Source organism: Rhodnius prolixus, unplaced genomic scaffold, assembly GCF_049639745.1.
Source record: "Rhodnius prolixus isolate KJV_2025 unplaced genomic scaffold, Rpr scaffold_47, whole genome shotgun sequence".
NCBI lineage: Eukaryota > Metazoa > Arthropoda > Insecta > Hemiptera > Reduviidae > Rhodnius > Rhodnius prolixus.
The window spans coordinates 10,174-34,626 of NW_027411631.1; the positions used below are offsets into that span (position 1 = coordinate 10,174).

General features: G+C 32.8%; 1 protein-coding gene across 1 annotated transcript; it reads right to left on the bottom strand.

Annotated features, from left to right (window-relative positions):
• Positions 1 to 1,354: 1,354 nt before the first annotated feature.
• LOC141460008 (uncharacterized) lies at positions 1,355 to 23,870 on the bottom strand. Its single transcript, XM_074139605.1, has 2 exons — positions 23,269 to 23,870; positions 1,355 to 1,539 (listed from the first exon to the last, which is right to left on the bottom strand). The coding sequence occupies exons 1-2, from the start codon at positions 23,489 to 23,491 to the stop codon at positions 1,370 to 1,372; spliced, it is 393 nt and encodes a 130-aa protein (XP_073995706.1). The 5' UTR covers positions 23,492 to 23,870; the 3' UTR covers positions 1,355 to 1,369.
• Positions 23,871 to 24,453: the final 583 nt, after the last annotated feature.

Below are 24,453 nucleotides of genomic sequence, written 5' to 3' on the forward strand. Positions count from 1 at the left end.
TCAGCCCCTACTACAGCTTCCCTTAAAACAATTGGGTCCCAGAAACCGTGGACCCCCTGCCCGTAACTCATAACTTCTTCTCCGAAATTTCAAATCCATACTGTGCAGCACGAATTGAAAAAAAATCTAAAAAGTTTTTTTCTCTGCTCGAAATTTAAAAATCAAATTAGAAAATTTAACACAATCGCAATACTTCCCTCTATCAATTGTAAGGGAAAGTAACTAAAAGTGGCGCACCTAGATTTCCTTTGGAGGGGGTCATTGAGAAGTAAATGCATCAATTATTCACTTCATTTAGGATGCATCACACTCTTCTTTTTCTTTGCTTTTTACTGAGAATACGTACGTAAGAAATGTTTTTCTTTAAGCTATAAAATGTTAATTAACAATTGTTAGTTGCTAATAATTAAGTAATCATTTTAAGCTTATAATTCTGAATTCTTGGGCGACTCCAATTCAGATAAACCTGGGAAGCCAGGGGTATGACGCTAATCCAAGGTCCTAATCCTTCTCGTTAGTACTTAGCTATAGAAAAATGGCTACAGCCTTTCAGACAGTATTAATTGCAAAACCTTAGTATAGTAAAGATTATAAAAGAAGATATAATCAATTCCAAGCAGTTCTTGTGGCTATTACATCCTACGAAGTTATTGCATAGCAGTAAGAGTCTGCCTGAATGGACGTTATGGTCTAAGTAATCAGGCAATATGGACAAAAGTTTAATGAGGCGGCTGTCTAGCCTGTAAGAATTCTTACAGAATAGCAAAATAGTGTGGTAATGTAGGAAACAATGGAGAGGAGGTACAAATAGTCTTAGCAATGTTGGGTGAAAACATCAGACTATTCTTAAAAGACTGCTATATTACTTCAATAAGACTAGAAGAACATTAGGACATCATAGGCTTTATGTGATCTACTGTAGACTTAGTAAACATATATATGCAAGAGCCTGATAATGAATTGTCTAAAACACATACAAAGTATTCCTTGTTGGAATTCGATTCCTTAAAATAGAAAATCTTGTCGTTTCTTCAAGCTTTCCTTCTAAACTCCTATGTCTAATCAAAGAGGCAGTGCTTTAAGTAAAGGGCATTACAAGCCTTTTGATTAGCGTTAGCATACTCTGACTGGACTATCCCACACAATCTAACCTAATTTAAACTTTCGTAAAATTTTTAAATTAAAGAATTATGTTTGGAATGCAGACACCATAATGGAGACATGTTTCAATACAGCTGAAGGACCGTTTGAGCTACTGAATTTGTCCTGGAGCTGAAATTTCCTATAAATTAAGTACCATAAATTTGATAAAGTATTATTGAAAGAGTTTGATTTTGTCATACATTTTGAGTCAATCCCTAAAACCATCCTAGGTAAACCTATGATAATAAATACTAATAATTTTGAAAAATTCTTTACCTGATTCAGGTCCACAGACTCGAGGTATTGTCTCTAGGATGGGCGAGCACGAGGGATCTTCGAAACACAGCTGTCTGGCCAGCAAGCAGTTCAGTGTTTCTACCGAGCCTTTCTCTTCTCCTAAAACAAACATGAATCCATTGTTATTCTCCGGGTTAATCTTCCACAATAATTCTGTGCTATTAAAACTGTCCAGTAAGACAGTTCTCAATTGATCCACAAAAAATTGCACGAAAATACGTAAAGGTTGAAAAACACCAGTCCAGCTCATAGGGGAAGTATCGCAATCGTTTATAATTATCGACGCGTGAACCGTTTTAAGAACGATGAATCATGAAATTCAAAAATTTTAATAAATCTTAATTTTAGAGAGCATCTTAAGTATCGTAGATTTAGAAATCAATTTCATAAACAACTTGAGGAAACCAAGAATGCTAATTTTGAACTTATAATCGATTAAAAAGAAAAAACCCAAGAATACATCAAAAATGCTTAGAAAACCATTTGGGTAAACAAAAATTATACGAGGGTCGTTTGAAAAGTCCGTGCAAAGTCAGACAGATAGCACCACTGGCGCGTATCGAGGTTATGTTTAGTTAGTAGCATCTCTTGGAAGAACACACACAAGTTTCAGCCAGATCGGTCTATTTCTTTGTGTTTGGCATTCGTTTGAATCGAGGAAGTCGAGTGATTTTCAAAAAATGGACGAAAAAGAATTTCGTGTGTTGATTAAACACTACTTTATGAAAGGCAAAACCCCTCAGGAGGCTAAAGAGAAGCTTGATAAACATTATGGTGACTCTGCACCTTTGATTAGAACAGTTTATAAGTGGTTTCAAAATTTTCGGAGTGGCCATATGGGCACAAGTGACGCTGAACGTTCTGGACGCCCTGTTGAGGTTACTACTCCAGAAATCATTGATAAAATCCATGATATGGTGATGGATGACAGAAGAGTGAAGGTGCGTGAGATTGCTAGTGCTGTGGGCATCTCGAATGAACGGGTACATAATATTTTGCATCAACATTTTGATATGACAAAGCTATCCGCAAGATGGGTGCCGCGATTGCTCACGCTTGACCAAAAACGAAATCGTGTGAAGTGTTGCAAGGACGGTTTGCAGCTGTTCCAGAAGAATCCGCAGGACTTTAAGCGTCGTTTCGTCACTGTGGATGAAACATGGATACATCACTACACTCCTGAGACCAAAGAACAATCTAAACAATGGGTTACCAAGGGGGAATCTGCTCCAAAAAAGGCGAAGACCATTCCTTCGGCCGGAAAGATTATGGCGACTGTCTTTTGGGATTCGCAAGGAATAATCCTCATCGACTATCTGGAAAAGGGTAAAACTATTACAGGTGCATATTATTCATCGTTATTGGACCGTTTGAAAACCGAGCTGCAAGAAAAACGCCCACGATTGGCCCACAAAAAAGTCCTTTTCCATCACGACAACGCACCAGCTCACACCTCAGCAGTTGTGGTCGCAAAATTAATGGAAATAGGGTTCCAACTCGTTTCACATCCCTCCTATTCTCCAGACTTGGCTCCCTTGGACTACTATTTGTTCCCCAATATGAAGAAATGGCTAATGGGAAAAAGATTTTATTCAAACGAGGAGGTGATTGCAGAAACGAATGGCTATTTTTCAGACTTGGACAAATCCTATTATTCGGAAGGGATCAACAAACTACAGCAGCGTTGGACGAAGTGTATAAGCCTAAAAGGAGACTATGTTGAAAAATAAAAAAGGTTTACCCCAAAAAATTAAGTAGTTTTTATTTTTGCACGGACTTTTCAAACGACCCTCGTAATTAAGGACTTATGGTCGATTAAAATGACAAGATTGAAAAATACATTAAAAAGGTTAAGAAATCTATTCCAGAAAAACACTTGGTGGAACAGAAATACTAGTGTAGAAATTATGATCGATTGATAAAGAAAGATTAAAAATAAATCAAAAAGGGTTAAAAACCAATTTGTGGTACAATGAAAGGTAATTTAAAACTTAAACAACTAAAAAGAATAGATTATAAGGGATACATTAAAAAGAATTAGATATCAATTCCAAAAAAAAAAACATTTTTGGGAAACCATGAATGAGAATTTTGAACTTATAGTCGATTAAAAAAAAGATAAACAATAAATAAAAAAGGTGTATTATTCAATTCCAGAACTAGTTTAGAACTTATAGTCGATTAATAAAGACAGATTTACAAAAAACGTTTAGAAATCAATTCCAAAAACAACATAGGGAAATCAATGCTAACATAATTTAGAACTTATAGTCATTTAAATAGAAAATATTAATGAATAAATTATGTTTTCTATAAGCCCTGAGTCGAAAGCTCGGCTTAATAAAACATTATGACTGAAATTGGCAGTTATTTTTTCAACCTATTAGATCAATAAATCAGTCACCAAAAACAATGAACAAATGCTTATAGTCTGAGTGTGTAAAAAATTACCGCAGAGTTACCTTTGTCCACTTAAGTTAGAATGAGATAATTCTTTTTTAGTTTCTGCCTTAGGTTATTGGCTGTGCCTAGTTCCTGAATATCTGCTTTGTTCTGTGTCTTCAGTTTATTAATCGGTCGCTAAGTTTCTTGTGATTTCTTCAATTCATGAACCCAAATATTTGGACCAATCTGATGGGAAAAAGTGACCATAGGCCATTGACTTAGAATGATTGCGTTAAATTTACTTTTGTTTTGTTTTCATTTGTACTGTACTGTAACTGTTGCTAGGTAATTCTGTTCTCTATCACTAATGTTTTATAAAAACTTATTTAAAGGCTTCGCTCATAGATTTTGTTTGGGTGAAGTATATTGTTACGGATATACTTTAAGATTGAAAACAAAAATCGATTGAGAGGTAGTTCGCTTCTATCGAAACAAATTTCTGAATATACATATCGCAAATCTTACCGTAATTACCCCTAGACACTTACTCGTATGTAAAGAATAACTGAAAGGTTTTAGAGACTAAATTGACTACAGGAGGTGCGATGGGCTGAATCAGAAAAGTAACTTGCTATCAATTTGTGGTTTTGCTGTTAAATTCCTTTAATCAAAGCGACAGCCTGCAGAATTTCTAGTCCATGGAATTGCTCAGCAAGATTCCTGAAGGATTTGTCAGCAGTTAGACAAAATCCCATTTCCGGTGCCAACGGGGTGCATACTGAACCCCCTCCCCCTCGAACAATTCCAGCTCCTTGTTACATAACCATTTTGAACTATTTGAGGGAAACCAACAAAATGACCAATGAGAAGCCATTTTTATGCTAACAATTTTAACAAGATTTCTTAAGCACTTTAGATTAAACTATTTTCTTTAAATTTGGTGGTTTTAGCATGCTTTTAATATTTTGAATTAAATGCGCAAAACAGTAAATTATGCGCAAATGATACTTCAGAGTTTCCCAAAAATTTTACAAAATTCAAATTACTGAGAAAATGTTACAAATAAAAGACTGAAATTTAAATTGGTACGAAAATTTTAGTGACATTTTCGTGAAATTCGCACCTAAAATAATATCAATTAAAATCTAAATAATTAAACAAATTTACTGTACCAACATCGCATAGCCCAAATCAAAGTACAAGTCTATTTAAACATAATTAATAAGTAAAGTTAGATCTCCTTTCATTTAGAACAAAATAACTAACTTCCGAAGCACAATAGAAATTATTCTATTGTTCCAATTCAGAAATTAACAAAGTTGTTTCTAAATTTTTTTTGTTCTGTCTTAGTTTTTAATGTAAGTTGATGAAAGTTCCAAGCTGTAACTTTACATCTTCTGGATAGAGCATTTTCAAAAGAAGACAGAAATGTACGTTCGCTTCAGATGGTTTTTTATCAGAATTGCTTTACGACTTAAACAGCAGAATACCCATTCCAACGATATAACTATAAACCCACTGCCATCTATATTATATTTGAAAGAAACAAAAAAGTCTAAAGAAAATATGTCTCTTAAATTTTTTAATAATTGGAATTAGTGAAAGTCCGTATCATTTGTTTTACACCAGATTTTTTTTTATTTTGTAACATAATTTATACGAATTAATATGACAGTTTAAAAATAATATCTTCAGTAATTAATATAAAAGAGGTGGTAGAATTTGACGAAGTGTTTGGAAGTGAATGTACGGCATTTTTAAGAAGTGAGCTACTGGAGCTAATGGGACTTTGTCGTGACCGCAAACGGCCCTCGTCCGACATCCTACAGCTACAGTCATGACGTGACCCCGGCCCAAGGCACTACGTCATCAACCATCATACTTGCCTGCCCACCTTCCGCTCAATACTTTAACAGGAAGTCAACTATAAAAATATATATGGTGTGAAATACTCACATTGCAGTTCTAAAGTTAAAATATTACCATCTCTTAACTCTAGAACTCTATTAAAATAAATATTTTAAGAACTACATTTTAATTAGTAATAATCGCATAAACTTTACAGAAAATCACGAAAGCCAACGTTCAGGAAGTACTGAACTAATTGTTAGTAATGTTGCATTTCCCAAGAATCAATTTCCTTTCAATTCTGTCCACAAATTTGAATCTTATTAATTTTAAGCCATTCATCCCCACAAGTGGACATATGAACAGATCTGATATGGTCTTGATTTCATTAATTTCAAATAAAAACAAACAAAAAATAGTCGTAGTATCTCTGAGGATCTCTTATAAATGTTTTATAGGTAACATTTAATACTAATAAAAATAATAACTGCTACTGCAATTCCCTCTTCATGAGGCTATAAAAGCTTGAGTTCTTAATAAAAACTCTGTGAAACACGAACGACCTTTGTAATTCTATTACTACTTGCTATAAGAGTTCGCGGTAAGCAATATATCGCTGGTAAATTCTAGGGTTTGATCACCCCTTAGCAATGCATGTTTTGAAGCCTCTTGACTAATAATTCTCATAATTACTCTTACTGCAACTCATAACAAATGCATTTTTCTTATAGACACTATTCTAAACAAAAATTCACGATTTTTTTTTTCCCAGCTTTTTGGAAAATTAGTTTGCAAATTCAGTATTTGTACGAAACTTCATTTTAAATTACACGTTCTTCGTGTATACGAAGCCTATACATACTCTTGTTGGATAAGCTGCTTTTAGAAGTAGTCTTGCCATTTGGAAATATTCAGAAAGGTGGGATGCCCATCGAGTTATCAGCTGAAAGATTGAATTGAAATGCATTCTAAATGCACTAGAATGAAAATTCACTTTATCAGTACTAGAATTGTCTATTCATCACTTTCTTGCCCTTTAATTGCTGTAAAATTCATCAGCAGTTTTGTAAATCACTCCAATTGTAAACCTGAGTTTCATGTGTGCAAGTCAAGGATTCAGAATTATTGGTTACAAGATGACCTTTTTTTTGGCCAACTTGTCCGTCCTCTTCCATTACCTTGTAAATAATGCCTAGCTTCTAGAAAATATTTGATTTTACGCTGTAGAACAGATGGAAACTTAAACTTGGAACATCCCCAAATCAAACAACTCCATAATGTCATGAGGTTAAGTATGTCATTAGTCGAAAAGTCTCCAAACTGTAGGCAAATGCCAATGCCAAGTTACGTATAGTTAAACAGTTCACCTAGAGCACAATTTGAAAACCAATTTAGCTTAGTACTAGTTAAACATGCTTTCCATTTAGAATAGTCAAGCAATTTGCTATATGATTTGTAGGTTAGTGTTATTTTCGTACATTTGGCCTTTTTTATTTTAATTATATATCGATATTCGGCCAGTTAAAAGTCTTTAACTTTACTAAAAATTATGATTTTGGTGTAAAAAAGAGTTTTAGCTGCAAAATAACTCTTACTTATAGCAAGCTTAAAAAAAATGCCCTAGAAAGTTCAAATTGAGCCCCAAATGGCAAGACTACTTCTAAAAGCAGCTTATCCAACAAGAGTATGTATAGGCTTCGTATACACGAAGAACGTGTAATTTAAAATGAAGTTTCGTACAAATACTGAATTTGCAAACTAATTTACCAAAAAAGCTGGAAAATTAGCGAACTATCTTTAATGTAGCTTAGATTTCTTCTTGGTTTGCTTCTATCCCAATGCGGAATTCCCCATCCGTCCAAAGCAATTGGTTAAATTGGTTTAGTTACAAGTATATTACAACTAAACTGCAGACAAATCTATGAAGAAGGAAATCAACGCCCTGTTCAAAGAAATATTTTCCTCAGCAAGCATATATGCTCACGATTCCTTAGGAAGGGAAATGCGTTCAACAGTAGGATTCCCATAGGGGCATTCTATACTTGATCATTTCCGTTCTCATCTTCTATATTCTTTATAGACTTTCTAGGACTGTTTTGGAGCAAACATTCCGAAAGAATAAGCGAAAGTTATTCCCTGTCTAGGCATTATAATAATTATTAGATAAATTCTGATAAATTGATGTCAAGTAAAAAAAAAAAAAAATGTAAAACAAAAATAAACAATAAAGTAGAAGTGAAATGTATAGAACTTAAAAAGAGAACAGTTAGGGGTATGCGTGCGAGGTAGCCTGCCAGTTTGGATCGTTAGGCAACCCTCATGCCTCCATTTATATTATATGTCGAGTCGAAATTGTACACGTTCATGGTCGATCTTGGTCGAATCAACGTCCTCTACTCAATTATCCCACACAAACACACACCGCAAAAAAAACAAAACATAATTCATCTTTGTATCTCCAATCCGCCGCTGCTCATTTAACAGAACAAACAAAAATTTGACAGATCTCAATAATTCTACTGAATAGGATTGCGCGAAACATAAGTTCTATTTCTATTATTCCAATTCTGAAAATTCTAACTTGAAAATTAACTCAAACTTTTAAAATTTGATTAGCTTGAATATTATATAATATTTATTAGTTTAGAGACCGTAAAATATTAAAATAAGTATTCAAATTGGCGAGGAATCGGTCCAAATAAAAACAACAACTCCGTCTTTTTGCCTACGTTTCAACCAATATATTGCCTACTTCAGAGCGTGGCTATGTGGCTTCAGAGCGTTGGTTCAGTTACAGAAAACTAAGTTCTATAACCTTATATTTGTCGAAACGTTAACAAAAAGACGGAGTTGTTGTTTTTTATTTGGACCGATTTCTCGCCAATTTGAATCCTTACTTCAATATTATATTTCAGGATCACAGCAATAAAACTGTAGGTAAAGATTCATGGATTTATGAATATATCTCTACAATTGAAGAGCTTGGTACAAAAAGGAGTTATCTACAGTTTTTTAAAATTTTTAGTAGGGACAAAAAACTAAATATCCTTTAAGATGTACTCCTTATGTTGTGTCTGCTGTAAGGATTAGTTAATATATTGTGATGGGGGTCATTTGGGGCTCAATTTGAACTTTCTAGGGCATTTTTTTTAAGCTTGCTATAAGCAAAAGTTATTTTGCAGCTAAAACTCTTTTTTACACCAAAATCATAATTTTCAGTAAAACATGAGTACATATTAAGTACTTTAGTCAATAGATTTCTTGTTTTTGAGCTTTTAAGTGGCATTTTGTGTCTTGTCGAAGCGAATGTTAGATATATTATTATGCCTGTCAAAAAGAAAAATAATAATATCTACCTAATATAAACATTAAATAAACCTAATAAAAAAATTTTTGTTTGATTGATGGCGTCATCTTTTCTGTTTGAAGCAAAAGAAAGTTATCTGCAGTAGAAAACTCATTTTTGCTCCAAATCTAACCTAAGTTAGAGAATAAGTAATAATAAAAGAGTCTACATAAAGACTCGTTTATGCACCAAAAGATGTAGAATTGAACATACAATAGGGGGCGCCACTAAACACATTTTCTGAAAAAAATGTAGATAACTCCTTTTTGCACCAAGCTCTTCAATTAGCGACTCACTGACGCAAAAACTAGAACTAAATCTAAGAATATATAGTGTTACTAGTGATTCTACTATAAGTGGTTCTCAATCACTTTGATTTAAACGTGTTAATTGGAATTCATTGGTTTGGCCTTAGTTACAACGTACATCAGAAAAAGTGTACTTCAGACCCGTGAAACTGAGTATCAGTAATTCTTCTTCAAGACCGTTCAATATTGAATGCTATGGGTTTGTTTGCGTGGATTCTGTATAGGAAGAGTTCTGTAGCATGTACTTAGTCTAAGTAAATACTGCGAGTATGCTGATGTGTTTCTTCATGGAAGGCACCAGAAAAAGCAGGAACTTGCTGGCACCTAAAGAGACTTCTCAATAAACCTTGATTACGATACCATCAATCACGGAAGATATGGATACCAATTGTTGGTGTTGGTGAACAGCTCTCAGATTCTGTTATACCACAGATATTTCAGTTTTGGGTGAGTTCTGTGGGATAAGCAGTCTCACGTGGTACCAGTGGAGGCGTCACAATAGATTGCCTAACACCTTCTCCACCAAAAGTGTCGCTTAGTTGTTTGGTCTTACCATAAACGAGAGAATTAAGCAGGTTGCTGAAATTCAGTGTTTAAAGCAAAGCACTTGACCAGAGGAATGAATTTCTTGAGCGATTCAACTATTCAAATAAAGACCTAGACGGTTTTGTTTCGAATTATTTTCATTAAAAAAATGATTTAAGGAGATCTTCTGGGATGCCCAAAAATCCTTGTATTATATTGAAGCCAACTAACATTAGGTAAAAAATAGAAGTTTGTAAAAGCTTAGGAATTTTGGTAAAAGAATCAGGTATTCCACATCAGATTCATTTGATTTTCTCGTCACGAAAGAAAAGCTCCTCGGTCCAATCCCCTGCTGTCTGTTTGCTGAGGACGTTCTACTTCCTTTTTGTATAATTAATATTGAATTTTGATATTATTATTGTAACTAATTAAAAGATATTAGTGGAGAAAGAGAGCGTGAGATTGGAAGTTTGGCAGGTAGTTGGGCGAGGCAGTTTGGATCGTAGCGGCCGCCCTAGACCAGGGCACTGCAATGCAGGCGAATGGATCACCTTACTGCCGCACTCAGACACAGCCTATTGCCCCTGATTTATAGAAATAACACGAGTTACTACTATTACTTAGCAAAATAGGTAAGTTCTTCCAACATTCACTTACCGCAATGAAGAAGTATTGCGCGCAGTGTAAAATTGTTCGAAAATGAGTTATCATGGGTAATACGTCCTTGCGGGTAGATCACACAATCAGATATTCTGAATTTATTTATTTTAAATTTATATACATAAATTATTAATACCAATTAATTTAAAAATAGCCGTATCGAGCTATTCTTGTTTAGTACGCTCGTGTGGAGTGGAATTAAAGAATGGAGCGAATGAATGGGTCGCGTAGAATGACTCGTTTTTTATAATGACGTGTAGTGCAACAATAGAAACTACCACATCGACTTTCAAAAGACTATAGCGCCTCAATGGATTTCTTTGCACCTCCAGTGTATTTAGAAACAAAGAAGCTGATGAATAAGTTGGGCCGATGAGTGGTACGGAATGGGATCAACCAAAAATTATCGCTATCCATGTATTTCTTGAAAAAGATAACCATAGCCTTTTGACTTCGCATAGAGGTTGAAAATTATTGAACTTGCGCCAAATTTGAAGGGAAGCGCTAGCAGATAATGATTAATCCAGTCTACAAACGACTGATTGTTTACTTCCATCTCCTCACTGGGCAACATTATTTATTGGCCGGAAATTTTCTGAGGCACAACTTATCATGCAGGCCAGATCTGAATCGTTGTACCTTAACTACAGGCCTTTTAGTACGGAGTCTAGGCAAGAGTGTATCCTGTTTAATCTATCCTGAGATTGAAGACATTTTCCACTTTATTGGGATATGCCCCTTTCTGGCTCCTTATAGATTACAATATCTGGGAGGGAAAAAGTTAGCACAGGAAGACGTCATTCTTTTTCTTGATGGGAAAAGTTGGGACCACTTAAATAAATAATACTTAAAGGCAGCGCTGTTGTAGAAGACTGATTATGGAGGAATTTGTGAATTGTTAATTTATTTTTTGGTTAATTTTATAAATTACTTTGCTGTAACATACTACCGATGATGTATTATTTTGTTGTAGTATTTCGATGTAGCAATTCGACAGACGGATTTTTATTCATGCTGAAAAGGTTTATTTTCTTTTTACTTTTATTTTATCTTTGTATCATTTGAAGTAAATTATTATTATTATTATTTATTGGTCTACCCAAAAGGGGTTAAAGAGAATCCAACTGAGTCTTTTTGGAAACCAAGCCGTGACATCAGACACCCTCTTTATTGAATGTAACTACAAAATAAAGCTTCAACCAAAGATCAAAATTATATTGGGAAGCCTGACGTTGCTTGCCGTAAACTACTTCTAAACATGAACTCCTGGTAATCTTACAAATCTTGAAAATCTGTACAATTGCAATACTTCTTCTTACAAATGGCAAGAAAAACTAATAAAAATTGATTAAAATCGGTTACAATTTTATTCTATTTAATAGGATTTTCATGAGAGAAACGCTCATGCAGGTGAATAAAATTGAGTACCTTAATAATAAATTCTACAATAGAACATATTGATCTAAAGCTTTCAATATTCGCGTACGTTAGAGGCATTAATTGGATGGCAGTGTGTAGTAATTCGTACTATACGTAACCTACATATGTTTTGTGACAGTTACTATATGACCTATCGCAAAGGACACGCTGCTTCATTAATTAAAATTCAATCGTGCTTTCTATTTTATACCTCTGCAAATAAATTTTTTATGACAAAAATGAGAGGTTGGTAACACACAATTTATTACAATTCTTAATGCTCATATAGAAAGTTTTTTTCTCCTTCCAATTTTTTATTAAAATATTGGTTCAGCTAATAAAACTGATACTGTATAGATTTAGTATAATAAAACTAAATACTTTGATAGAATCGTCACGTCTCGGCTTTTCCTAGAGTTGCTCTAACAATAAATTCAAGCAAAAAAAAAAAGCTCTATCAAATTTGAGAGGTCTATTTACTAAGGAAAAGTGAGTTTTCTGTCTTGTACAGAGATAGCACAGCTGACATTTAACAATGTAATTGTAATTTGGATCATTATAAAAAGTATCCGATTGAGTTTATCAGCTGAAGAAAGTGTGTCCATACAACAGAAAAGAAACAGCTATCAAAGAACTGAGCAAAGGAAACCGTTGCTCAGTCTTACGAAGGACAAATTCATTTCACATTAGGAGAGGCACAAGCCTCCTAACATTTACATAACAGCACAAATATCAACAATTTTACAGTTCATCTTAATTAAAACGCATGTATTACATTAACTTGCTTATAGTTACGAAATAATTTCACGATTTTCATATTTAAATGATAGCAATCAATTACAGTTTAATCCTACATGTTAAAGCGAGTCTTGTGTTTATCGTACAGATGCCTGGAAAGTAAATATTTCAGTAATATATGATACGAGGTACCTGAGACATTGTAACTCATCTATCCCATATTCATCCCTTCGCAATAGTTGCCAATTAAACCTGCTAGTCTCGTTACAGTATCTTTACAAATCCTCTGAGTCCGACCTATAAACTTATCTTTTTGAATAACATCCACGCCAAAGATCCCTAAGCAGGGCCAGATTTAGATGAAAAGAGGCCCTAGGCTATTCTACTTATGAGGCCCTTTCACCTCCCATTTTTAAGTTTGTAATTTACATGAGAGATAATAAAATATATCACTACTGTGATATATGTATATCAATATGTTAAATGAAACATGTTATTGGAACTGTTTTTAGAATAGTGTAGTTTTAATTTAGCTAACAATTTGAATGTAGGCCACTCTTGATCTTGAGGCCCTAGGCTGAAGCCTAGTTAGCCTAAAAGAAAATCCGGTCCTGTCCCTAAGTCTACAAAACGCGGACATTTTCTTAAATATTAGTTTTTTTTTTGGCATTGGCTTTCGCCAATTAAAACAAAACTATTTACATAAACTTCAGCTAATGGATGGATCAGAACTCTAAATTCCTGCCATCCTTATAGCTTAACCGAAATTAAAATCACCGTAATCCTTCTCTAATCATTTTCTTGCATTCATTCTAATCGGCTATAACTTTTAAATACATTCTTGTTTCATTGCTAACTCTGCTACAGATTTAAACACATAGAAATGTTGGTGGAGAATATTATGTCTTCGTAGCGAAATGGTGCATCTAAATACCTGTATATGTCGTCAAACATTCGTTTCCTTTCTACTACATAACGTAGACATATCATTATTATATTGTCTTGAAATCCTCCTCCTCAATGCAATCTACGCAAAGAGGAGAGAGGACCTTTTGTTGATCCTGTGAAGATACGATCTGCACACCGCGTGGTTCACTCTCAGCCTGCTTATTGTCGTAACAACCCATTTATTAGTGACAGTTCCCTTAAGTATTAACATAGTTCTCGCAGACTCTTAAACATTTCAATCTTTAAAACCTATAAAGATATTTCCAAGTTACATGTATTATTTCGACTTAACCTATTTCTGATTAGTATAAAAAATCAAATAAATAATGCGAATTTAGATACTGTTAATTGAACATCCTTTCAAAAATTCTAATAATTATTTAGATAATTGTAATGATTCCTTTACAGATTTAAAAGTTTATAGCGAAACACTGGCTCCAAAGCACTTAAAAACAGATATTACGAATATACTTTTCGATAATGCAAGTTTGACTGGTCTTGGGCACTGCAAATGTTGATAAATCCCAGAATTATTGCTATTTTCACTAAAAAGATATGTCTGAAACCAACGGCATAGTATCGTCACACTATTACTGCAACTAACGCTAACGTGATATAATAATAATTATTATTTTTTAAATTATAATCATTATTATTAAACCTTAATTGTGCAAGAAGTACTGCTAATTTTGACTTTGGCGAATCATCTAATTGTTGCTATTTCGAAAAGCAAATATAAATGAAAAAACCAAAACTCAATGGCAATATCTAAGATCTTCAAGTTGGAAAAGTCTTTCTTAAGTGGCATTAAAGATAGACAAATGGCAAATAGAATTAGTTTTAATAGAATTATTTAGTTGCAGTTAAGTGGTAAAATAAGTTGTAGATTAGTTTAGTTTTAGTAGTAGTTTATAGTATTAGTTCTAGTTGAAGTTATATATTATATATAGTATTAAGTTTTTGTGGCATTAATTTTATAGTATTAGTTATAGTGTGATCTTAGTTTTGATAGATACTTGAAAATCTTCTTACAATCTTGTGGTAAGATTAAAATCCTACCGGATATATTTCAGAATTCTTTTAGCAAATAAAAGGGCATCTTCTAAAGTTTATAAACAACTTCGAGGGCTTACTTAATGTCCAGTAACTTGCAATGATTACCCAATAAAATGGAAATCACCAATTCTATTAGGCTGGCCATCCTTACAACCACAAAAACTCGTTGTATAGATTGTTCAAAAATGAAGATGCTTTTTACGTTCTAATTAGTTGCTTTAATCTGGTTTTAGTTGTTCAAATTGTTGGACAGAAAATACAGAGAGGGAGTGTAACAGATAAATGCAATTGATATAATGATTGTGGTTTTAAAATAATATTATTTGAACCTTTCTTAACAATATCGTTCAAAATATAGAGATACTTTATTTGTTACTAACTGCAAAACCAGAAAATACAATACTTACACCTCTCAAACGCAAAGTGAACGTCCTGCTCACCTAAATTCTTTGTTAAATAAATTAAATGCTCGTACATTTTAGGTAAATTTAAATTTTTCTAGAGTACACTCAGTACGTCAGTTACATTTTCGAACAGTATGATTTTCGAACTATTCAGTACCATTATATTCTAACAAATAATTTATTTAGCAAATGACTGAGAAGAACATGGCGCTAGGCGATTTCAAAAGGCATTTAACAGTTGAATTCATTTCTGCTGTTTCGCACATTGTCCAGTAGAATGAGCAAAATATTCTTTTACCACAATTACTTGTTTCGTTGTTGTTTATCAAAATATTGTAATGTCAAAACGTTCCTCAAATGCTCGTCGTTGCACATTGAAAACTTTGCGATCTTCTAAGAGTAAAAGATTTTGGATTGTCTTACTTTTCTGGCCCTTAAAATTCAATTAATCATCAAAGTACACATCATTGCCAACAGTATGATGCACTTTCCATTTCAAGTTGGGCCAAATAGCGGGACTCACAAATTCTATAACGTTATTATAATTGTTGATAGAAGTTGTACAGGTAATTACCTCAAATGGGAATACAAAATACATTTATGTCTTATGAACTGTTTTTAAACTAATTATCTATTGCCCAATGGAATTCATTGTGCCTGTACAAAATTATTTATCCCAGGTGGCCATAGTGTGAAAGGTTCATGAATAAACAAGATAAAATAAGAGGCAACACCCTTGAGGTATACCCATAAAATATAAGGTAATATCGAAGACAGCAATTACTTGATGCACAGATAATAGTGGAATTATAATCTGCTTTTTGGTCCACCAGACAATTTTGTTTAAGAAATTTTTTTGAAACATAAAAAAATCCAATTTGCTGCCATTATTGGCAGCCATAATATTATTTTAGTGTAAAAATCAATTGGACTAATTCAATTTGAAATGTACTATCCAATCATTAATCTGGCAGACGAATTACATGCAACCTTAGCGTTCAAGTACTTCGTTGTTATTGGCTCCCATTCTTTCATAAACGGAACATTATTATTACTATTAGGAGAATCTAATTCACAATAAACAGTACACAAAGAGTAATCTATTGTAATCAAACATCGGTTATTAATTATTACAGTAAAAAAGTAATGTAGTTGCCTAATTTTTCAGTCGGGGTTTAAACGTATGGAATTGGACAGAAGCTCATTCTGTTTTGTTAACGTTTATCCAACAAATTTTTACTTAAAAAAAAACTCGAAAATAGTTTGACTTCGGTTTAATGTATCGACTATAACAAATAAGTACTTTTGCGGAAAACTTGACGAATTAGCTCCATTTAGAAATTTATGAAATCAATACTCTAGAGGAAAAAGAACGATTCAAGTAAAAATAATAGCTCGTTACACATTTTTAGTTAGCATAATTAAGTTCATAGAAACCATTTGTGTCAGTACTTTGAATGATGCAATAAAATTAATACAATTTTGACTTCAATGCATATGTAGTGTGCATTCGAGCTTAATAAAAATTGAAGCCTTTTATTTAACCACTTGATCTTCTAAAAAACCTCTTCAATAGCTCAGAAGACTCTGAAATGCTCCTGGTAAGATCTCAAAATAGATAATCTAAGTGAATTCAGTTTTGTACTTTTATATTGTAAGTAACTTGTAAGTTATTAGATTGTGAAATGTCGTAAGTTACAGAAGCAATTGTAATTATGAAGTTTTAGTCCTCAGGAGAGATTTACAAATGAATTAACGTTATAATTCAGACTTATTTGTCGAAATAAAGATAAAACCAGCTCTCCAGTCAGGTGTTACCTTCGATGTAGGTAACTCAGGGCGGTAGTGCCAAATTCCATCAAAGTCATGCGATATATTTTGCAAAAACTTCCAGGTCTATCCCAGGGAAAGAGGAGGCATCGGATGCATTGTTCAACTGCAACTTTTAGTACAGTGAAGTCAGGCAACTTTGAATAAAAATCGAGAATCAACTTATTTAATTAAAACAATGACAAACACCAGTTTACTGAATGGTCACTAAAAAATCCCAAATATCCATTCTAATTTCTAATGGTTAAATTTAGTTTTCTAATTATGTTTAACTCGAATATCTTCAAAAAAGCACGATTATTAATAATGAATCTTAACATCTATTGCTGGAAAATAAATTGCTTTGTTTTCGTTTGATGTATATGGTAAAGTTTACTAGTGACTGAACTGTAATATAGTTTAGTTGACAGGGACGCTACCAGATTGAATCACGCACGGCTAGTTGCCCCTTTTGTGTAATTATTATGTACAAAACTTTCATTGACGCTTGTTCGCTTGTATCACAATTTCTATTTAATTTTAACCAACAATTTACTTAATCAAATTATTAATTTATTTCGTAAAGAGGATTCAATTAATGTTTTTTTAAAGAATTCACACAAGACTAGCTAGAAGAATATTGTCTGTAATTTAGCATATTTCAATATTCTTTGTTTTCCATTTAGTTAATTCATATCAAACTAGCAAAGTTCTTAAATAGCATTACATTTGACCTTCACTTACTTTATTTAAATTATAAAGTTATCAATGATTTCATCTATATTCTGTGTCATTTTGACCATTTTTGGACTTGTCAGTTTACTCTTTTGTGATCAAATCAACTGGTTTGTGTAGGGAAATTTGATTTTTTACTTAGAAAATCTGAAATTTGGGAAAGACTTTGATAGTGTTTCTGAATGTAAGTAAGAACGTGTAGGTCGATAAGATAGTATAAACGTCAGTTGTATCCGCCCCTAGTATTTATGAACAACTAGATATTCGTCTCACGTTATGCCAAAAATTAAAATTTTATATTCATCCTAGCACTTCTTTATCCATACACAAACACACCTAAATAATTACAGGACAATATCTTATAATTGAAAAGTTATAATTATAACTAAAATTGTTGTGGAATACTTTGAATTATGCTCATCCGTAAAACATAGTTGTTCTAACAATCAAGCAATCTTTCGATAACTTTTGCCTGAGAACATTATCACATTGCATTTCGCACACATCCATACACCATAGTTTTTGGACCTAGTTTCTTCAAATATAAACAGAAAGCGTAATAATAGGAATTTTACTGAAAAAAAAAGCAAAAAGTAACATATATTTTGAATTGTGCACTAGGCAAGCAGCTTTTGAAGTTGAGAAAAAGTATTAGTAGATGAATAAAAGCAGTAGAAACGTCATGATGTTTAAACAACTCACAAGTATGCCAATAATTAGGCTATATTACGATTTTTGGTTTATGTAAAATCCCAACCATGCTCCATAAAACTGCATTTGCTCAAATTTCGGTACACGTACTTCGACTTCAAACCATTGTTTCCAATTTAACATTAAATTTCCTCTAAGATAAAATTATTTTCAGATTCATTATGTATCAATAAGTTTTTATTAAATTAAACTCAAAACAAGATAAATGTAAGGATGTGAAATTTTTGATAAGGCTAAATTTTAAAATTTAGGACATTTTAAATAATATTTACTAAAAATTTACCTCATGGATAATTTTTGATACTTGATAACCTACCTATGTACCCTTGGCGCTCGACCCTAAAAGATTCTGCCTATCCTTCACAATCCTGCACTCCACTATCCTTTTTACTGGGCGTGTCTTCTCCTTCTTCTCACTTCAATACTACTTCCACATCACCCAGCCATCTCAATCGAAGACGTCCTTTTCACTCCCGGTTGGTATCCCTACCAACAGCCTTTTTGGAATCCTGTTATCATTCCACATGCCCCAGCCATCTCATCTGGTTTTTCCTTACAAAGGATACCAAGTCTAATTCACGATACATTCGAAGGAGCTCAGCGTTCTTCTTTTTTTTCTTTTTTTTCTATCCTCCAGCACCCATTCTCACAAACAGGTCCTTATTTTCTTCTGAGTACCTTCCTTTCTAATGGATTTAGAATTCTACCTGTTTCTTTCGAAAGTACCCATATTTTACAACCACAGATCTTATGATTGTTTTCTGTTTGTCAGGCCTCGAAACTTCAGCTATTTCTGGAGTAAGAGAAATAGCACTTGCTCCTGGTACTCACTTTGGCCTTAATCTTTTTCAGAGGTTTAATTTTTTTTTTTGTTACAAGAGCTCCTCCAAAATATTTGAACTCGTTGACTAACTTAAATTCGTGGACCCCCAAATATCCATTTTCATTTATTCTTCTAGAATCTTTTGTTGGTCTTATGAACAACGTCTTTTTCTTATCATTTATTTTGAAAATTCAAATTCAGTTGAAGCCGTTTCAAAATTCCTCATGAACCCTTGCTCTTAAGCCATTGCTGATCCATTTTCATTTCTACAAATAGCTTTAATTGCGTAATCGAGTGCTAGAATAAAAACTGTGCAGTATCTTTTCTTAGATCTTTCTGTGACTGCAGACTTCCTCCGATAGCATTCCCTCAACCTTCATTTTACATTTACAAGGGTCTCCCCTCAAGTTGTTGCTGTCGTATGCTTGCTTATCAAACGGCGAATAGATAGGGTGTATCCACATTAAATTCATAACATTTGTTAATCATTTGTCTGACGAAGAAAACATGGCCGATGGTTAATCTATTCTAAATTTTTAGTTTTGGTTTCACAGTGAATTCACGGACAGAAGTTGTTCACTATTAAAAATTTCTAGTTTTTAAATTTTATTTAAAATTGTCGAAATACGTAAGAGAAATTAGAAACTAGAATTTAAACATTTAAATGGAAATCACTCTAAATTGGAAAACGTCAGTTGCTAAACTAATTCCATGTTGAGTTGGATATATAACTAGTTTTAATTGTGAAACTTTTATTACCATAGTTTAAACTTTAAATGTAATTTAAACAAGTGTTCGCAATAACCGTCTAGATATTTAAGCAAAATATATTTATGCAAACGAAGATGTTACGAATAAAATTGTCACATGTTGAAATAATATACAAAATCTAGAAAGAAAACCCTGAAATAAACTCTTAATGCAATTTATTATAGTTTATAGTTTATTATTAATTTCTAGTCAAGTGACTTTTTTGAGACAGTGTATAACTTTGTCCAAATATATAGCCAAATAAAAATTTAAGGAACCGCAATTTGAAATCAATTTAATTCATTACGCATCAACGAAACTCAAAAGACTAACTTAAGCTTTCAAAAAATATTTTGAAAGAGGAAACAAAGAGTTTTTGGACTTCTTTTTATTTTAACTTTTAATTAAAATACATATACATTTGAAAATTCCATCTAATAAGGTAACTTTTAAATTTTTATGTACCAACAAACTTCGTTTTAACTTTGGAGTGTACTTTAAGCATTTTAATACCTTATATCCTTCTACAGCAAAATTCATTATTTTAAAATTTTCCCTTAAAACTTTTTATTCAGTATTCTACTTCTACAAACAATTTTCCACTTCTACGCTAACGATATCAGCAATATTACTCCAAATTTGCGTGTGCAGAGACATGAAGTGTCTGGGTAAAAGGTGAAATATTACCTTCACCATTCGCCATTCTCTCTCCGATGCTCCACTGACTGTAAATCACCTACGGTATTAGGTTTTTATAGCGACAAATAACTCACTCAGAATCCACACACAAGATTAGTCAAAGACTGAAACTTTCCACTGTACAAAATTCTTTCTAGACTACTTGACATGTCAGATCTATGACTATAATTAACTACTACACTATAATAACATACGCTAACCCTTGGCACACAGGATTTAAGGTATAAAATACAATCAAACGCGCCAACTTCTACCGAATACTGTCCTTCTAGTTAATAGTTTTCAGAAACATTACGAACGGCCTGTTCTAACTCTTTATATTGATAAAGTTATGTACAATTATCAAAAATCATCATACGTTATTCCATGATTTCACGTCTAACAATCTACTCATTCACTGACTTTCCTCAATCGATTTTCCCATAAGTGAAACTATTTATATCAACTTACAGGTGGTAACCTGAATGCAATTTATGGCTGGTTCTAGTAAGTTAAGGACAAAGGAATTTTACTAAAATTTGATGCTAAAACAAATATGTTAATTAAATTGTAATCGTTGAATGAGTAAAAAATTCACCCTGGTTGATACCATGGTTTACTTTGTGATAGAAACGTGAATATATTAACTTTCTCTTTGTGTAAAAAAGTTCCGTTCAAGTAAAGAAGACGAAGTGCTACGTGAGATCAAAGGAAGTGGGGCGGAATTTTGATAAGTTGTCTATTGGGATTTCACTCCGGTAAATAAATGGCTCCCGAGGGGATGAAGCAGGAGAAGAACTCCTTGACGCATGTTATGCGTAAGAATAGATGCATGAACCAAACTACGTGCAGGCGTTGAAGTTGTTTCAGACATAGTAGTTTTTTTTTTGTGTGTGTCCAGACGCCGGCAGTGCACACTGATAAAGAGTACGGGCACCATTGAAGTCAGATATTGACACACCTTAAATTACAATGAAACTAGTAAAAGAAATTATAAAATTATTTAACATAAAACAAAATGGATTGTAATCATAAAATTGATAACGCTTTTTGCTATTTTCTTGCAACATTTTACTCTGCCTCTACTAAGCGAAATGGTTACAAACAAATATTAATGAACACCACTTACTAGATTTATGTTTTGCAAATTTATTAATAATTGAAAGCAAAAATGTGTTAAGGATGAGACGACTAATATAGCTTAGGTTTAAACCCTAAAGGATTCCAGAAATTCTCAAAGAATTCTAAAATAATTTGTGAGGACCTTACCTTAGTGAATTTCATTGCTTGGGATTTGTTACGTATCTCTACGAACACAAAATAGCAGGAGGTTCAAATTTGGCATTAAGTTAATTGTGCCACAAGGAAAGGGTGACAATAAGGTTTTGGTTAAAATAAGTCAAACCGGGAAAACCAATTTGATAGATTTTCTTTTTAATTATTTCGAGATTTTCTCTCGAAAACTATTAGAAAGATTAAAATAAACAAACTTAGCTTTCATGTGTGAAATAGTTCGAAAACATTTTTGTGAAACTTGTCCCCAAGAGAATTCGAAATTTGTGGAAACTGGTGGTTGGTTTTTCTATTTAAATGCTATTTTTATTGTAATTTAAGGACTTAATTCTTATTTTTATAAATATTAATCTAAATTCAAAGTATTTTTGAAAATCGGACCGCAATTCCAACAGAACCGATTTTTGTTAACTATTTTTAATTTCTATTAATTAATTTCACATCACTTTTCAAGGAAATGATTGCGATTTTACCAAATTTTCAATACAGAATTCGCACTAGCGATAACTATTTTGAAGTCCCCTTAATTCGAGATAGAAAAATGATCTCGTATGTGTTTAATTTTAGTAATAAAAATATCACACTTTACAGAAAGGTGTTTTTAGTTTGCTGCACCGTCTTAAAGGCCATTTTGACTTTATGTTAGATATTATCCTTTATATAATATTAAGAAGGATTAAATACGTTGCTATCATTACTAGTAAATAGAAAATTTCTTAACTGAAAGGGGTAACTTTGCCATTTTTTATTACTTTCTTTTACTAAAGCAAGGAAAATATTGTACTAGAGTAAAAATGTTTTTATAACGACTCTTCTTTTTTTACGTTTTTGGGGTCTTTTGAGTGTGATTTTTTTGGAGAAATTGGCCTGTATGTATGATCGAATTTGTGAAACAATGATAATTATGAACAAATTCTACTTTTCAAGACCATTGGATCACTTAAATTGCGACATGAGTAATTCATTATGAATTTTCTTATCAGTTTATCGTTTTGTTGTACCGTCTTCGCTGGTACAAAAAAAAAAGACCTATCGCTCTTTTTTTTTTTAACTATAGTAAATTGCAAAGTTTGAGGGGAACCAGAATTAATTACAGGCTAGTTTATTTTTGCGGTCAGGGGTTCTGAGACATATATTTCATGAGCATAATACGTACTTTTGTAAGAAATAGAAGAAAGGATAAGGTGGAGGTGCGGCAGTTAATAAAGTTTGAAGTGTGGGAATCCGCAGTAAGTGAATTGCTTTGAGTGTTTCAAAAATACCTTCTTTTAAATTATTATTATTATTATTTGATTGTAGTTGTACGCATGTCTACTACAGTTACTAGTACGCTTCTTTTTTTTACTCACTTTTATTCTTTGTAGGTTAAATAGTTAGTGCAGTGGCACATACCTTGTCTTGTGGTGTGCTGGGGTGGAGTTGGCGTATCTGGACCTATGGAAGCAGAAACCGCTGCCAATGGGTATACCGGATCGCAACACTCCCGATCCGGAAATTCAGATGTACTCACAAATTTTATTTGAGTACTATTTATGATTAATAGTGTAAAAAATAGCGTAAAGGCCTTGTGGCCTAGCAATATATGCAGCACTAGCCGTGTGGTCTTGCTGGCCATAGTTCTTCCAGTCGAAGCATGCCTCGAATTATGTACAAATTGATAACTATTTTTTATATTCTCCCGAAATCAAAATTTTTAGGGCGGATTTCAGTTTTTAAAAAAACAAAAACTAAAATGGTAAGAAAGTAAAATAATATTACATTAATTAAACAAAATAAAAAATAAAAAAAAATAAAATATTCAGGTTTGTTTTACTAATATTTAAGGCCCGTCTTTTAACTTTAAAAAAATTAAAATAAAATAATAAAAAAATAAAAAACAAATTTACTACTGTCCCTTGGGTGAGCGATTTACGCGATTAAACGGCGTACACGCCAGCGCGACCTAGACTGGCGCAGCTTGCTACGTCTACCCTTGTTATGAGTTTTGCGACTGTTCGGCCTTCCACAAGTCGATTTTGTTCGAACATGACCGAATGGGTGGGTAGTAGCCCTTAGGAAAGTAACCACACATACAAACACACACCGAGAAAAGTACAAGGGTGTACTCCAAGGGTGGATCTGTTAGCTCGGTAGTTTTCAAAGTGGTTTACAAAATGTTTTCTTCGACAATTTATTAGGCCTGTAAAAGTACTGTGGAAATAGAAATCTGGTTTATAACATACTGGGGATCTTTTATTACTCAAATAATTACAATTTAACTACAATTTATTTATTTGAACAAAAAGTCGCTGTCTAGAATTTATAAAATTATGTATAAAAATTTGTAGTTCATTGTTTTGGGTAATTGATTCAATAATACAAAGGGAAGAAAAAATGTTGCCAATTTCAGAAATTACTTATTATTTATTTTTTACCACTAGGCCAACTATAGGTGTCTGTAGTCCCTTGGTTGAAATCTTGGTAAAATATAAATAAAAAATTATAACTGAAATTAGGAATAAGTTTTCTTTCTTATAAAAATTTAACAATACTAAAGCGAAAAACTAGCCCAGTTGGGCCAACCTCTTTGAGAGTATC

What these genes read in the sequence shown, in the direction of transcription:
- LOC141460008 (XM_074139605.1), bottom strand. Translation starts at nt 23,491, where the DNA reads ATGGCCAGCAAGACCACACGGCTAGTGCTGCATATATTGCTAGGCCAC. An exon ending in CCAGCACACCACAAGACAAG is followed by an intron (nt 1,540 to 23,268) that starts GTATGTGCCACT and finishes TGTTTGTTTTAG; the next exon opens with GAGAAGAGAAAGGCTCGGTA.